Source organism: Heteronotia binoei, chromosome 4 (assembly GCF_032191835.1).
Source record: "Heteronotia binoei isolate CCM8104 ecotype False Entrance Well chromosome 4, APGP_CSIRO_Hbin_v1, whole genome shotgun sequence".
Classification (NCBI taxonomy): Eukaryota; Metazoa; Chordata; class Lepidosauria; order Squamata; family Gekkonidae; genus Heteronotia; species Heteronotia binoei.
In genome coordinates, this window is record NC_083226.1 from 154,599,640 (window position 1) to 154,616,513 (window position 16,874).

Sequence of the window (16,874 nt, forward strand, 5' to 3'; positions counted from 1 at the left end):
GCCTTCCTCTCCACCCACTTTGCAGCTGCTCCATGTCAACCCAGATCTGCTGTGGCTCTGCCTTCAGAGGCATGCAAAGGATCTGTGGGCATTTGAGCCTACAGGGGCTGAAGTGGTTCGTTTCCCCATTCTTACAGCTGCCATTGAAGTACTTTGAAAATTCTGCTGCAGAAACGAATAAACGGCTGCAATCTAATCTTCATACAAGACAGACATTCACTGATGGAGACTGGAGCTGCTGGTCTAGCTGGTCCCCTTGTGTGCAAGGAGAATGCACTCGGACATGGGAATGTAATCATCCGGCACCTAAATTGAGGCAGGCAGTGTGAAGGCACAGCTGTAGAAAAAGGACGCTGCATCTAGGTAATCAGTCAAGAACATTCAAGTCTTCAGACTGCAAGGAGCAAATAATGGACAGTTGTCCATAACTTTGGAAGAATCATGTGGTTTAAATAACAGAAGGCTAAAACTGCAATTTCCTGACTCTATTAATAAAAGAAATATATCATGGGCTCTCACAGGGGCTTCCCTCCTTACACCTCTGTGTCTCCTCTATAAGCCTTAAATTCCCATATACTTTGCTTAAGTAGAATAAAGTCTTGTGGTTTCAGGCTATTGAAATGCTTATATGAACAAACCTAAAGTTGAAAAATGCAACAAGTTCATCTAGTTTAGGGTTTGTTTCTGTCCTTTAAATTCTAGCTGGCAGTGGCTTTCCAGGTTCTCAAACAGAGAAAGGTATTTCTCCATACCCTTAGAAGCATTAATTGGGACTGGATCTGGAACCTCATGCAATCAAGGTGGGACCTGATGACCACGTGGAATCACAACTGATTTCCAGACAGAGATCAGTTCCCCTGGAGAAAATGGCAGTTTTGGAGGGTGGACTCTATGGAATCATACCCTGCTCCCATCCCCAAATCCCACCATCCCCAGTTTCTACCCACAAGCCTCCTGGATTTTCCCAGCCCATAGTTGTCAACCCTAACTTTATCACTGAGTGGTAGATTTAGTAATTATTAAGGAATCTCCTAAATACATGGGGGGGGGGGGTTAACATAATGTATATTCCACCCATTCTCCATAAGGTTGACCCACACGAGTCCATTCAGCATGCATTTGTACAATCATTACCTCAAACAAAGACTGCACATTCAGATTTGCAATAACATTATTCTACACTGATTCATAGGAAATGCCTGTCAAAAAAAGGAATGTGAATTTTTCATCCAGTCTTGCTTTGGACTCTTGGTGTCATTGTTGTTATAAAGCCGTAGATAGAAAAGGTAGCAGGTAGATATGCAAATGCAAGAGCCAACCCATACAGCTATCCTCTATAAAGCTGCTTTTCATTAGAAGCAGCAGCCATTGTGGTTTAAATGCATATGTTTGCATGTACCGTATTGCTCAGTACCCAGTAAACCGCATCGGAGGCAGTGGAAGTGCCAATGCTTCGGTAGCAACTAACATTTGCTGAATTTTGCCCATTGCGGCTCATCCTAGAAATCTCAAGTTTAGCTTTGCCTTGATCCTCTAAAAGCCACAAACAGAGAAGACATCAACGCATTTTCAACCACAAGCCTAGAGAGACAACAATAGAGGTGCTTTACACCTGCCCCTCTTGCACTGTGGATTCTCTAGCCATTGATCTGCTTTTCTATGTCTTCTGACAGGTGTCTGATCAGATAATGGATACCATGCAGATCTGCAGATCAAGCTTCTGGCTCTCAAAAGGATTCAAAGGATAACCCCAGAAGCTTTCTGAATTGTAGGACCTCAGTAAATGTTAATAAACTTTTAAAAAAAAATGAATTGAGAATAAATTTAAGGTAATAACTTGCAGGGTGAGATCCATTTGTGTTATTTATGTTAAGTTTGAATTCCACCAAGGAGCTCAGAACAGGGTTTTGTTCTTCCATGAACATTTTAAAAGGGTTCAGAGTAGAAGGCTTGTCCAAAAGTACCCTGTGGGGTTCTTGGAATGAACCTGGTTTTCCTTAATTCAAACACCTGTCTACAGGGTAGGATACACCATTCAAAATGGCAGTCTAATGTCAAGTTTTCTTTCCATAAGAAGAAGTCTGGCTTACCCTCATGTTCTGATGTCATCATTGTGGTCACAAGTAACAGCCAATGATGTGGAGTGTAGGTGGGGAATTTTTGAAGGACAAAAAAATGAAACGGGGAATGGAGAGCGGAAAGAAACACATCACTAGCATGGTTAGGTTATTTGTTTTAATGTCTGGAAGCAAAGAGAAATGAGTCTTCCTCTCCCCACAACAGGCAGCTTGTGAGGTAGGTGGGGCTGAGAGAGTTCTGAGAGAACTGGGACTGTCCCAAGGTCACCCAGCAGGCTTCATGTGAAGGAGTAGGGAATCAAACCCAGTTCTCCACAGTAGAGTCTGCCACTTTTAATCATGACACCATTTAGATGCATCGTATCACTCAGATATCCTTCCAGCAAGGTATGTCATTTATTGTGTGTGATTCATGATGGGGTATGTCCCGCAGGCCGTGCACACCACAACTGGGAGGAGAAAAAAAGAGAGGCAGATTCTATTTTACACTGAAAGGCACAAGCCTTTCACCCTTTTTAAGACTGGGTAGGAGGACTTCCATGTTTCTGTTAACAGCCCTGTCCTTTTCAGAACTTATCCCTTTCCCAAGTAGCAGCATCAGGGCTTTTTTTTTTAAAGCACGAACACAGTTCCAGCTGTTTTGATGTCACAGGATGTGGCCTAATATGCAAATGAGTTCCTGCAGGGCTTTTTCTACCCAAAAAAACCCTGAGCAGCATCCATTTGCCCCAATTCCACTCCTGCTGGGCAGTCTCTCCTAAATCTCATGTCCATCCTCTGCAGCCACAAACGAAAAAGAAGCAAGGGCAGGCCTGCACCTCAGAGAATCAAGCAAAGAAAAGATGAAGCTGAGGGATGCTGCAGCTGCAGCAGTGGGAAAGAAAGCAGAAGCATTTAAAAGGAAAGAAGCGCGCACACACACACACACACTCTCTCTCTCACCCTGCGATGAAGCTGTGGTCTAGGGAGGAAGTGGGAGGAGAAGCCCTCAAGAAGCAAGCGCTGTGGTGTAGGGCTGTTTGGAGTGCTTCTTTTCATATTTATGTGTGCATCATTGATCCCATATTTTTATGTGTGTGTGTGTGTACAGATAGACGATACATGGATGGATGCATAGATAGATTTGTAACTACGTATGCGTTTATTCAGATATGCTAGTGATGTTGGTGGTGTAGGGTTGCCAGGTCTGTGTTGGAAAATACCTGGAGACTTTGGGAGTGGAGCCAGGAGATGGCAGGGTTTGAGGAGGGGAAAGGAAAGGCCTCAACAGGGTACAATGCCATTGAGTCCATCCTTCAAAGCAGCCTTTTTCTCCAGGGGAGCTGTTGTAAAAGCAGGAGATTCCCCAGGCCCCACCAGGAAGCTGGCACCCCTGTGTGGAGGTAGCATACAGCTACGTAGCCCTAGAGCCTTTATTAAGTTGAGAGTGATAATTCAACCGGTGAGGTTTTGAACATTGTATTTTGGTTGATACACCGGTACCTGTGTCATTATATTACTTCGGTTTGCTGCATGGATTTATTATTAATTGTGCACTAAATGTTTATTGACGCGCTCATTGTGTGAGACTGAAAATTCAACTGGTGAGGTTTTGAACGTTGTGTTTTCTCCAGGGGAGCTGTTGTAAAAACAGGAGATCCCCAGGCCCCACCAGAAAGCTGGCAACCCTGTGTGGTGGTAGAATCCAGCTATTTAGCCCTAGAACCTTTATTAAGTTTGAATAGCACCCCCCCCCCCTTTCTCCTAGAAGCAAACTGCCAAATCTCCACATCTCTCCTTTTCAAAAAGCACCTTGGCAGTTCCTGCTTTCCAAATCCTCTCCAAATGCAGTTTCTGATCTTACTCTAATCCCTATTTTCCCCCCCACCCCTGCAGTCACTGAGCTCCTTAATACCTACCTCTTTCTTACTGACTTCAGGGATCATGGAAGATGCAAGCAGGGGAGAGGGGAAGCAGGAGTTCTTCATCTTTAGCACATTTCTTCTAAGTACGTCAGTAAGCACCTCTCCATAATCCTTCAACAACCTCTGCCCCCCCTGTTCGCCTTTGCTGAGGAATTAAAAGAAAACCCTTGTCAATTTCACCTTAGGTAGTCAAGCTTCTCTGTACTTCTGGAGAAAAAGGGAAGCCTTGTCTATTTTAGGCATACTGCAAGAATATGTGAAGGGGATGGCGGGGAGATGATTTATGCATGCCCCTCTTCCAAAGCAGTTATAAGTCCATGGCAGCACTAGTGTGTTTAATTTCCTTTGGGTGAAAGAGCCCTGGAGATTGATAGTGTTTTTATAAACCAAACAAGACGTTTGAAATATGACCGTAAATCCACCTTCTGGAATGGCCATCAATTGATTCGAAAATCTGATATGGCTTCATTCAAAACTGTAGCTTTTCCATCTGTTGTTCCATAGCAACAAAGAGGCTCCCAAGTAGGGGCACCCCCAAATTTAAATCACACACTTTCAATTTGAAAATTCCAGGTTCTAACATGTCTCCCCCCCCCACTCTGTTCTTTTGCTCCCAACCCTATTGACCAAATTTGTAAACTTTAGTGTCAAATATAGAGAGAGAGCATTATGGTGCAGGAATGGCATAGAACATCTCTGTGGCATAAGGAACAGCCTAAAAATCCCCTGAAAGAAATTGAGAACACCATCAACAAAAAGTTGGTGGAAATGAAAGGGCTCACAAGCCACAGCGTGTGAAGGAAGATGGATATGGACGTATTTGTACATTCGACTAAAAATGTTTTTAAAGTTAAATTAGCCTGAGAGAGGACTGTTTTAACACCAGCTGCAAGTACAGGCCGAGGGCGTCTCTGCCCAGATCTCTAGAAGAATGAGAAACTGCAGCTACAAACCAGTGCTCTGGGTCCAGTTCCTGACTCCTGTAGCATAGCCCAATGCAGCAGCTGGTTCATTGGTGACCACTTGACACTGCACAGCAAGATGGCAGAATTCCCACTTGCTCACCTTCGTATGATCAGGGCTTTGTTAATTACTACTGGGGCTGTCCATACACAGACTCCTCTACCGGGTTTAAATGTGTCTGCTGTTGCATAAACATACATCTGAATCAGGGACACAGACTCAGACATTTGTGTTGCATTCTCTTCAGCATTATATGTCAGCTAATTGCAAACCTTCCCCAGGTTGCACATCCTCCTAGGCAGCTACTCAGTAAATGAACTAAGCAAGTATCTGTGAGAATGCAGAAGCACTAGAGGCAGGCCGAACCAACGCTGCTGACCGTGTATGGATTTCTCGGCACTTGATTACGCCACATCTGCTGACTCACACCAGTTGCATGAGCTGTCTGCATGGCACAACACGGCATGCGAAATTATGTGAGGAGAAAGGGCAGTTCTGTGTGGGGATGGCTTATTCACACATGCAGCCTTAGATGATGCTATGCATACATGTACAGATTTATTTTATATAAAACGATCTATAGCTTTAAGAAATTTCTCTTTTTGCTAACAAGACATTATCAGCTTGTGAATAGCTCCTGACCATGTCATTGGAAAACATGGCTTTTTTTTTGGAGCAGGAATGCACAGGAACGCAGTTCCAGCTGGCTTGATATCAGGGGTGTGGCCTAATATGCAAATGAGTCCCTGATGCAAAACAATAGTGACATCAGGGGCGTGGTCTAATATGCAAATTAATCCCTGCAATGATCCAGTACAGATAGTTCCATAGGGTAGTCATATTTGGTCTGTAGTTGGGCTGTAGTTGGGCTGACAAAGGGAGCTTTGACTAGAGATGCCTCCAGGGGGGACTTGGGGATCCCTCAGAATCATAGCACATATCTAGACTACAGAGATTTTCTCCCCTAGAAAAACCGGATGCTTTGGAGTGTGGACTCTACAGCAGTGTACCCCACTGAGGTCCTTGTCCTACCCAGGCTCCACCTCATATCACCAGGAGTTTCCTGACCTGGAGCTGGCAATTGCCTGCTCATGGCCAAGGTGGACCTGGCAATCCTATCTTTAACCCCTGAAAGCTTATACCCTGTTGGTCTTGTTGGTCTCTAAGGTGCTACTGGATTTGAATATAAATGATCCAATAGACTTTTATTTTCTAGGCAGTCAGATTGCCACTCTGTTTTTTAATTCTTCAATTTGGCCAAACATATCTGAGAATTTAAGGCATTCCCCCACTTATCTGTGCAAACTCTCTATCACTAAGCAACCAGCTCATCTGACTCTTTGATTGCAAACTTTACCCCCTTTTTAAACCTTTTCTTTGATAAACAAAATAGACAGAGGGCTGTCCCCCCCCTTTTGAACAGGAAGTCTGATTACATCAAACCAGCCTTGCAGCTGCCAGAGACTAGCAGTATTTTACCCACTTATATATGAATCCAGACATTTTCTTGTGCCCTAAATCCTAAGGTCCTTGTTCATTAGCGGTCCATAAACAAAGACATATATCACATCATTCTGGCTTTTAAGACCAGTGTTGAACATGCAGTGGGCATGCAGTGAGTCCTCAGTACTCCTTTTGGCTTGCATTTCTTTGAACAGTAGCTAAAGACGCCATACAGGAAAGTGATTTTGAAACATTGATGGATTCTCAAAAGCAGGGAATGAAGTTTGCTTTTTAAAACATACACCTACTGTACTTTTGGGGATCCTAGCTGCAGAACACAAAATAAAAATGAAAGAACTTTAAAAATTGGAATGTATTCAAAATTTGCATCCGTTCCACACCCAGAGTCACACATACATCTGAAGATTTTGGAGTCCTGATTTTATTTCCAAGAGGAAAAGATGCAAATGGTTCCTCCATAGTTCCATTCCATCTTGAATTTCCAAATTCAATATAGAGCAATGCGTGTGCACAGATTGCTTAGCTCCTTCTACCTATTTGTACCTTCCACCACTAACATTACTAATGTGCATAATACCATCATTAAAGCATTGCAAAAGAGCAACACTGAAATAAATTATAGATAAGGTTGCACCATGGTTCTTTTTGCACAGCCACTCCAATGCAGAGGAGTACATGTGCACATCAGCAAAACCCATCTCATTTTCATCTTCAGGGCAGAATATATGATTCTCTCAAATTTTGTCTTCACAAGAACCCTGTGAGGTAGATTAGGCTGATGGGCCCAAGATTGCTTGGTTGGGTTACAATAAAGAATCTTGATTCAGTTTTATGAAAGTCCATGAAGTGTAGTTGTTAGAGTTGAACTAGGATATGGGAGGCCCAGGTTTGAATTCCCCCTCTTGCCATGGAATCTTGCTGGGAGACCTTCCATGGGCCAGTCTCTCAGTCCAACTTACCTTTCTGCAGGACCTTTTTTGTAGAAAAAGCCCAGCAGGAACTCATTTTCATATTATGCCACACCCCCTGACACCACCATTGTTTAGCATAGGGCATTTTGTGGGAAATGTCCAGCAGGAGCTCATTTGCATATTAGGCCACACCCCCTGATGCCAAGCCAGCCAGAACTGCATTCCTGTGCGTTCCTGCTCAAAAAAAGCCCTGCCTTTCTGGTTTGTAAAGGTAAAAGTAGTCCTCTGTGCAAGCACCAGTCGTTTTCGACTCTGGGGTGACATTGCTTTCACAACATTTTCATGGCAGACTTTTTACAGGGTGGTTTGCCATTGCCTTCCCCAGTCATCTACACTTTCCCCCCAGCAAGCTGGGTACTCATTTTACTGACCTCGGAAGGATGGAAGGCTGAGTCAACCTGGAGCCAGCTACCTGAACCAGCTTCCACTGGGATTGAAATTAGAGGGCTCCGACTGCAGCTTTACCACTAGGAGAGAACTATGTAAGCAGCTTTGGGCTCCAACAGGGGAGATAGGTAGAATATGCATATGAAGTAAATACACACATGCATAATTGCATTGATTGTTTAGTAGCAGCACTTATGAATGTGGACAATGGCATTAGTGATGCAGAGGGGCGGGGTGTTCAGATGAACCCACGGGATTTAAAAATGGCATGCTCCAATCCTTGAAATAAAATCAGAATTAATGAAGATAGAAATGCAGCCCCAGGAGACTCTCAAGCTTTAAAGACAAGGAGTGGGCTCAATCCAGGGCTTTTTTTTAATAGCAAGAATGCCCAGGAACGGGGTTCTGGTTGGCTTGACATCAGGGGGTGTGGTCTAATATGCAAATGAGTTCCTGCTGGGCTTTTAAAACAAAAAGTCCAGTGTGAAACAATGGTGATATCAGGGGGTGTGACCTAATATGCAAATGAGTTCATGCTGACCTGCTTCTACAAAAAAAAGGCTCTGGCTAAATCTACCTATTTAATGATTTTTTTCCCCTTTTAACCTAAAGTAAATGAAAGAAGAAGCATTACATTTGCAAAGAAGCACTGTATTAACTTGGTGTCCGTGGTTTCTGGAGATTTTCTAGGCCTTCCTGTTCATTTGTCTGCTCCTTCACAGTACTGTGGTTTATTTCAGGTTATCACTACAAACTCTGTTAGATGCCCAGTCATAGTAATATGCAAAAGGTGGATTACACTGACTCCTTTTTCCTACAGAGGCTGGATAAACCACTTGCAATTTCAAAATAGGAAGTTCCAGACAAGGACAAAGAAAATGTTCTTCTTGTTGTAACACTACATCGTTTAGCAGGCTCCTAAAGACAGAATTTCACCCACCATGGTAAGTGCTGAATTTTATAACCGTTTTCAGGGAAGCAGATGGGGGGAGAAATCTAAAACAGTTACAGCTGTGGCTGTTTGGGAAGCAGTTCAGGGCTGAAACCTAAATTTCAGTTCCACATCTTTCACTATCCTGCTATGTGGTACGTCTTGAAACTTTGCAGATCTTTGTTCCAGGTTGGCTGTCACTCATACCACACAACCTGTGACCACCACAAAGCCAAACGCTTTCCACCAGCTGGCTGTTGTGGTCCCCTAGGCAGTGGACAATGATTGATGTGGGGAGGGAGTGCTGCATTACTGGGTTGATTTTAACACAAAATGGTAGCTGGTGGTGGGCTCTGTTCACAGCTGGTATGTGAGCTGGGTGGGCTCAGCTGGGTGGGTCCCAACTATTTGTGGCTGCTGTAGACTCAAATGCTGTTTAAGACTAGAAAAGCTGGCAGACAAGACCAAAAGGCACGGTAGGCACAAAGAGGCCTGGTGGCAAACAGGCACTGTGGGTTTTATGAAATCTCTCTCGACATATCCGTTATCAGATGCCAGGAAGCTCGAAGGACTAATCAGCAGATCTCTCTTTATTGCAAGGGTGAAGTATGGCTTCAGTTTTAATAGAAGACAGAGGCTGCACTCCTAAAACACTTTCCTGGGAGTAAGCCATTCTGAATAAAATGGTGTTTACTTTTGAATAGACCTTCTGAGGATTGCTCTCAAAAGTTCTTTCCAGTCTCTATACTATTGTACCATATAGTACACATTATGGATTTCTTTAAAAACAGCTGATCTGCTGATGCTAGGGAAAGACAGCAGACTGAACAGGATATTAAAATTTAATTATAATTTAATTTAATTTGCGATTTATATCCCTCCCTATCCCGCAAAGCTGGCTCAGGGCGGCTTACAACATTGAAAACATTAAAATAACAATAAATAAAGCGTATCAACAAAATTAAACTATCTAATAAATATAAACATAAAGATTAAAATAAAGGACCATAGTTCAGACAACTGGCCCAGTCTGAGACCACAATTCAGACAGTTGGTACAATTTCAGCTAATTGGCATGGCTTAGGCCACAACTTCAGATAGTTATGAGGGAAATTATGAGGGAAATAATGAGGGAAATGATACCAGTGTTAATTTCTAACTTTCACTGCTATCAATGGGAGATGTTCGGGCTTCTGTTTTACTGTCTGTTTTCAGTAACAGCAGGAATGAATGACAGTGGAAAGGTGGGCAGTTTTGTTCCACTTCATACTCCCTGCTTTGTCCCTTAAGTGGTTGAAGAACAAAGTTTTGGGACAGGGTCATAACTGTATATGAATAGCCCTGCTGGATTAGACCAGTGGTCCATCCAGCCAAGGATACCGTTTCATGGGGAGGGATGGTGGCTCGGTGGTAGAGCATCTGCTTGGTAAGCAGAAGGTCCCACGTTCAATCCCTGGCATCTCCAACTAAAAAGGGTCCAGGCAAATAAGCGTGAAAAACCTCTGCTTGAGACCCTGGAGAGCCGCTGCCAGTCTGAGTAGACAATACTGACTTTGATGGACCGAGGGTCTGATTCAGTATAAGGCAGCTTCAGTATGTTCAATACATTCACAGAGTAGTCAAAACAGTTGCCCTGGAGGGCCAACAAACAGCATAGAGGCAGAGAACCTTTCCTTCATGGTTCCCATCAGTAACATTTAGATACTTGCTGCCTATGGATATGGAAGTGCCCTTTACGCACTATGCCTAGCTTGATTTGAGTATAGTAGCGCTTTAGAGATCAAAAATTTTTTAGGGGTTTGAGCTTTTGAGATTTTTTTTTTTTTTAAAGATAAAATGCTCAGAACATCTCAGAAATGATGCTCTTCATTGTCCAGCTCACCACTTAAGATCCACCTCACAATCCCTGCTCTCTATTCCTTCAGAGGTGAAGTGGGCAGTGACCAGAGACAGAGCCTTTTCAGTAGTGGCACCCGGCTTATAGAATGCCTTTCCACTTGAGCCTCAGCTGATGTCTACACTAGGGTTGCCAATCCCCAGTTGGCCAGGGGAAACAAAGCAAACACAACTGTGATTACCAGCCTCCAAACAATAATAAACAAAAAAAATACTGAAATACTGTATCAAAAGAATATTTATACTCTCAAGTGCAAACACAGTCACTCAGTCTTTTAACTTGTGCAAAAGACGTAATCACCGGATACCAGTCCCACTCCTTCTATAGCACTCAGTGCCAATCGCTCGACGGGATGATCCTGGTGAAAGCGTAAATCACATCCTTTTAATCCAAAAGTCTTCAAGGAGAATAGCCAATAATTCAATATCGCAAAATCTTCAGGAACAGCAGCCAGCCGTCCAGTACAGCTACAAGGTCATACTGTTACCCTTGTTTCGCTCAAGCTTTGTCTAGCTGCATAACAAGTTTTAAACATACGTTAAAATACATATTAAAAGTAATTAACATTAGTGGTGTTCACCTGGTGCAAAAATTATTATGAACACCTCTAAGTTTGCAGACGTATACACGGGGAAAAACGCCATAAACTTCAATCACAGAATCTCACTTCAACGTGATGGCGCCATGCAGCACTCAGCAAGCCTATACACCCACAGGTGTATCTCTTCTCACCACTAACATCATTTTAAAGATATACTGCACAATTTTACAGCTTTTTTGCAAAAAAATATCTTAAAAAGCTACAGCATTGTCAATACACACACACACAAAAGATTAATACAGGACATTCAGATTGACATCATAACTTATAGGAAGCAAGTTAGATCCCAATCACTGTTTAAGCCAAGCGGCCTCAGGGCTCTCAATTTAAAGATGATACATATCTCTTGCTGGAGTAACCACCTATTGCGATCCACCTTTTCTTGCAATCTGTTAGGAAATTCCATCAATACAAAAAAAAGGATGGATTCTGGTGAATGTTTAAATTTCAAGAAGTGTTCAACTAAAGGAGCATCCATCACGTGATTCTTCACCCAAGATTTGTGCCCCAGAACGCGTGTGCGCACCGCCTGCATCGTGGAGCCCAAATATATATATTTTTACACGGACACAAAATTCCGTAGATGCATTTTTTTCGTGGCACATGTGGTGGTGTCCCTCAGGAAAACCCGATATCCCGTAGTGGGATGTACAAATTTGTAATCTGTAGACATAAGACGCACGCAGAGCATGCGCCGCATTTAAAGTGCCCGCCGTTTTTCTCAGGACCTATTTGTACAGCTCCAAAATCTGATCAGTGATTTACACCGTGATTCTCTAATTTGGCTTGCACAATCCCCTGGTTTGGAGGCCCTCCCCCTGCTTTAGGGTCATCAGAAAGTGGGAGGGGAGGAGGGAAATGTCTGCTGGGCACTCCATAATTCCCTATGGAGACCAATTCCCATAAGGTATAATGGAGAATTGAACTGCGAGTATCTGGGGCTCTGGGGGAGCTGTTTTTTGAGGTAGAGGCATCAAATTTGCAGCTTAATGTCCAGTGCCTCTCCTCAAAACATCTTACAAGTTTCAAAACTATTGAAACAGAGGATCTAATTCTATGAGCCCCCCCAAAAGGTGCCCCTATCCATTATCTCCAATTGAGGGAAGGCGTTTAAAAGGTGTACAGGCCCTTTAAATGTGATGGCCAGAACTCCCTTTGGAGTTCAGCTAGGCTTGTCATAAACTTGCTCCTGGCTCCACCCCAATATCTTCTGGCTCCACCCCAAAGTCTCCTGACTCCACCCCCAATGTCCCCAGATATTTCATGAATTGGACTTGCCAACCCTAGTCTACACTGCTCTCTTTTAGGCACTCGGCCAAAATAATTTTGTTCACTCAGCTTTTTAATTAAGGGGTTGATCTTTTGCTACCATTTTAGGGTGTTTTGGTCTAGAAACTATCATTTTAGGTTGCTCAGTAGTCTATGTTTTTATAGTCTATGCTGTGTGGCTGGGTTTTAATTAGTAACTTTTAATGGTTTATTTGTATTATTTATTTGTTCTGTAAACCACTTCAGGCAGGTTTCTTGGAAAGGTTGGGTAAAAATTTTATGAATAGATTTGCACCTGTTGCTATCATTCACTGTGGTGAAAAAAAATGGGATGCATATACTGGTGGGTACAAACTCCGCTTGTATGTGTTCTGGAGAAACAGATCAGAAATACAGTATATCCAGCATAAGTAATGTGACAAATTGGGTCTATGCTGCAGCCTGAAAGATGATGATACAGGCTTTAACAGTGGGTATAAAAAAAAATCTAAATTTAGCCCTACAGTGGTAAACTGGATTACTCAAATAGACGTATCCTATTTTCCACTGCATTAGCTGGGTTATGGATTGAAAAGTGCTCCATTTCCCATTCACGGTCTTGGAAACCACTTGTTTCCACAGAAAGCATATTTAAATCTACTTTGCATTTAGTTCACAGCAGGTAACAGTTATCCTTATTCATGAGAATGGGGCAAAAAGCTTGCCTATCCAAGTACACAACTGTTTTACATATGAAAAAATGAAAATGGAGAGAGGGCCGGACTTTTTGCTTTAGATGCAAGAAGAATTCTTCCTAGATAGCGTCAAGCGTTCAAGGCCATTAAAATACTTTAAACATTTATTTATTAAAATATTGTTATCCTCCTTTTCTGATGGTGACACAGGTGGTTTATGAGCATTGAAAAACAGTAAAACCACCATGACAGCTTCATACAGACAATAACTTCAAAAAAAATACCTTAGAAATCCTCCACAAGTATAGTTCACCCTTGGATTCTTAATCTGTACAAGAGCTCAGTAAATTAGCAGTGGAAAGTGCTGTCCTGTCTCAGCTGATTTATGGCAATTCCGTTGGGTTTTCAAGGAAACAAACAAATAGATGATTTGCTGTTGCTTGCATAGTAACCCTGGAATATGGGTTGCCAGCCTCGAGGTGGGGTCTGGAGATCTCCCACTTTTATAACTGGTCTCCAGCTGGCAGAGATCAGCTCCCCTGGAGAAAATGCCTGCTTTGAAGGGTGGACTCTATGGCACTGTACACTGCTCAGGCTCCACCCCTCCTCAAACCTCACCCTCTCCCAGATCCACTCCCAAAGTCCCCAGGTATTTTCCAACACAGACCTGGCAACCCTACCTGGACTTTCCTGGTGGTCTCCCATCCAAGTACTAACCCAGGGACAACCCTGCTTAACTTCTGAGATCTGACAAGATCAGGCCAGCCTGATCCACCTGGATCAGAGAGCTGAGTGAAATAGGCAAGTCTTGATTCCACTTGCATTACGGATGAGGGCCTTATGCTAAAGATATGGCAGTTCTTTGCCTCTAAAGTATTGAATGCATTTATAGCTGACATGAGATATTTATTTAATTCATTTATAACCCACCCTTCTCCCAATGGGGAGCCTAGACAGCTTGCATCATTGTCCTCTCCTCCATTTTAACCTCACAGCAACCCTGTGAGGTAGGTTAGGCTGAGAGAGTGTGACTGGTCCAAGGTCACCCAGAGAGCTTCCATGGCATAAGTGGGGATTTGAACCCAGTTCTCCCAGACCACCACATCACACTGGCTCTTGCTAGATATGAACCAGAGACTTCATACCCACCTTAGCAACATAGAATCTAGGGTTGCCAAGTTCCCTGTGGCCTCCGGCATGGGACTATTTTTTGTGCACACTACATGGATGTGGCATGATTACATCACTCGCAAGTGACACCATCGCGCCAGTGACACCACATGCTGGCAACCCTAGGAGCTTCCAGGAAAATTCTATGGTTTTCCCAGAAGCTCTAGCAATTTTGGAGAAAAACTCTATGATATCATAGAGTTTCCCTCCCAAATTGCTAGAGTGTTCAGGAAAACCATCGAGTTTTCTCGACAGTTCCTTGAGTGGCCGGTGCGTGATGTCACTGGCATGATGATGTCACTTGCAAGTGATGTCATCATGCTTGCAACATCGGGAGGGGATCCCCTCCACTGGCCCTCTATGGGCCAGTGGGTCGAAGATCTCCAAAGTGGGAGAATCCCTACCCCGCCTGGGAGCTTGGCAGCCCTAATTGAATCATAAAGTTGGGAAGGACCTCCAGGATCATCTAGTCCCTGGCACAATGAAGAAAACTCACAAATACCTTCCCCTAACACACATCCCAAAGACACCTGCTCCATACCCAGAAGATGGCAAAAAAAAAAAAATAACCCTCCAAGATCCCTGGCCAAACTGGCCTGGAGAAAAATTGCTGCCTAACCCCCAAGTGCTAAACAACATTCCCTGGGCGTGTAAGAAAGGACAATGAGAACTAAACATTGATGCAACCCTTCCTGGCCTCCTTCTCATGATCTGCCTAAGTTCACAGAATCAGCATTGCTGTCAGATGGCCATCTAGCCTCCAAAGGACAGCTCATCACTTCTTGAAGAAGCCACTGAGGAACTGCTCTGTCAGGAAGTTCTTCCCAATTATTAGTCAAGAACTCTTCTGATTTCATTTCAACCTGTTGGTTCTTGTCCAACCTTCTGGGGCAACAGTAATCAATTCTGCACCATCTTCTATATGACCGCCCTTCGAGTACTTGAAGATGGTGATCACATTACCTCTCAGTTGCCTCCTCTCCAGGCTAAACATACCCAGCTCCCTCAACCTTTCTTCATAGGACTTGGTCTCCAGACCCCTCACCATCTTCGTTGCCCTCCTCTGGACACATTCCAGCTTGTCTATATCCTTGTTAAATTGTGGCGCCCAAAACTGAACACAGTACTCTAGGGAACATCTAACCAGAGCAGAGTAAAGCGATCACTAAAGAAAGCATTTAGCCTAACATTGTCCTGTTTTCCTTTAATTTGAATATATGGCTCCACTTAAGGTCACAGAAAAGAGAACTGTCCCAGACCAGTCACCAACTAGTATCGTGTAACACATTTTGGGCTTGCCTTTGAAGTATAATCCAACCAAAGTGAGTCCCACTGAAAGCAATGGCACAAAAGGGCATAGCCCCATGACTTCATTTTGCAAGATTATGCTCAAATCACAATAGGCTTAGTCACTTTTGTGGCTTCCTCCCTCTAAAGTTCCTCTCCTCTCTCGCTCATAACTATTCATCCCCCAAACAAAGTGAATGGGTTTTGACATTATTAACATGCCTTCAACAGGCAATATTCTCTCTTTGTGCTTATTTTGGATTTAGAAATAGGAAGCACCACCACCTAAGGCTGGAGTTGGGCAGAAATGAATGTTTTCATTTTTCAGTCACATCGGCACTGCCACTTACTGTGCCCATCTGAAATGCAGACAAAAGGTTCTTGAACCTCGTTGCCCTGGATAAACATGGATACAGAATGTAGAATGAGTTGCTTCCCAGCACCAGTCATGATACAAGCGAAGTATCTGAAGGCACAACAGGGCAAGACTCTGTGAAATTCTCTGGTGATATTAACCTTTGGGGGCACCCCTTTGTCTGCACCCGGTTCACCTGGGACAAAAGGTCTAAAGAGAATCACAAGGGAGGAGCTTGAAGCTGGAAGTTACACGGGCTGGCACAATGCAGAAGTATGTAAGCTTTTGCATTTATGATACATACATTTAAATTTGGACTAGGCTAGCCCAATCTCATCAGATCTCAGAAGCTAAGCAGGGTCAGCAGTGAAATAAAGGGAGTTCAGCCAGCTCTGAATCAACCAAAAACACTTTATTTCAAGAAGAAACAGTCACAGAGGAACAGAGGCAAAACTGCAACTATATACAATCTGGACATTAGGGTTGCCAAGTCCAATTCAAGAAATATCTGGGGACTTTGGGGGTGGAGCCAGGAGACTTTGGGGATGGAGCCAGGAGACATTAGGGATGGAGCCAAGATCAAGGCTGTGACAAGCATAATTGAACTCCAAAGGGAGTTCTGGCCATCACATTTAAAGGGACAACACACCTTTTCAATTCCTTCCTTCCATAGGAAATAATGAAGGATAGGGGCACCTTCTTTTGGGGCTCATAGAATTGGACCCCCTGGTCCAATCTTTTTGAAACTTGGGGAGTATTTTGGGGAGAGGTACTAGATGCTATACTGAAAATTTAGTGCCTCTACCCCAAAAAACAGCCCCCCCAGAGCCCAAGATACTCGCAGATCAATTCTCCATGATTTTCTATGGGAATAAATCTCCATATGGAATAATAGAGTTCCCAGCAGGCATTTCCCTCCCCTC

General features: G+C 43.5%; 1 protein-coding gene across 1 annotated transcript in view; it reads left to right on the top strand.

Annotated features, from left to right (window-relative positions):
- Positions 1-363, top strand: part of C9 (complement C9) — a 28,412-nt gene extending 28,049 nt beyond the window's left edge. The window contains 2 exon segments of the mRNA XM_060236591.1: positions 190-307; positions 309-363. Of these exon segments, the coding sequence (XP_060092574.1) occupies positions 190-307; positions 309-363 (173 nt within the window).
- Positions 364-16,874: the final 16,511 nt, after the last annotated feature.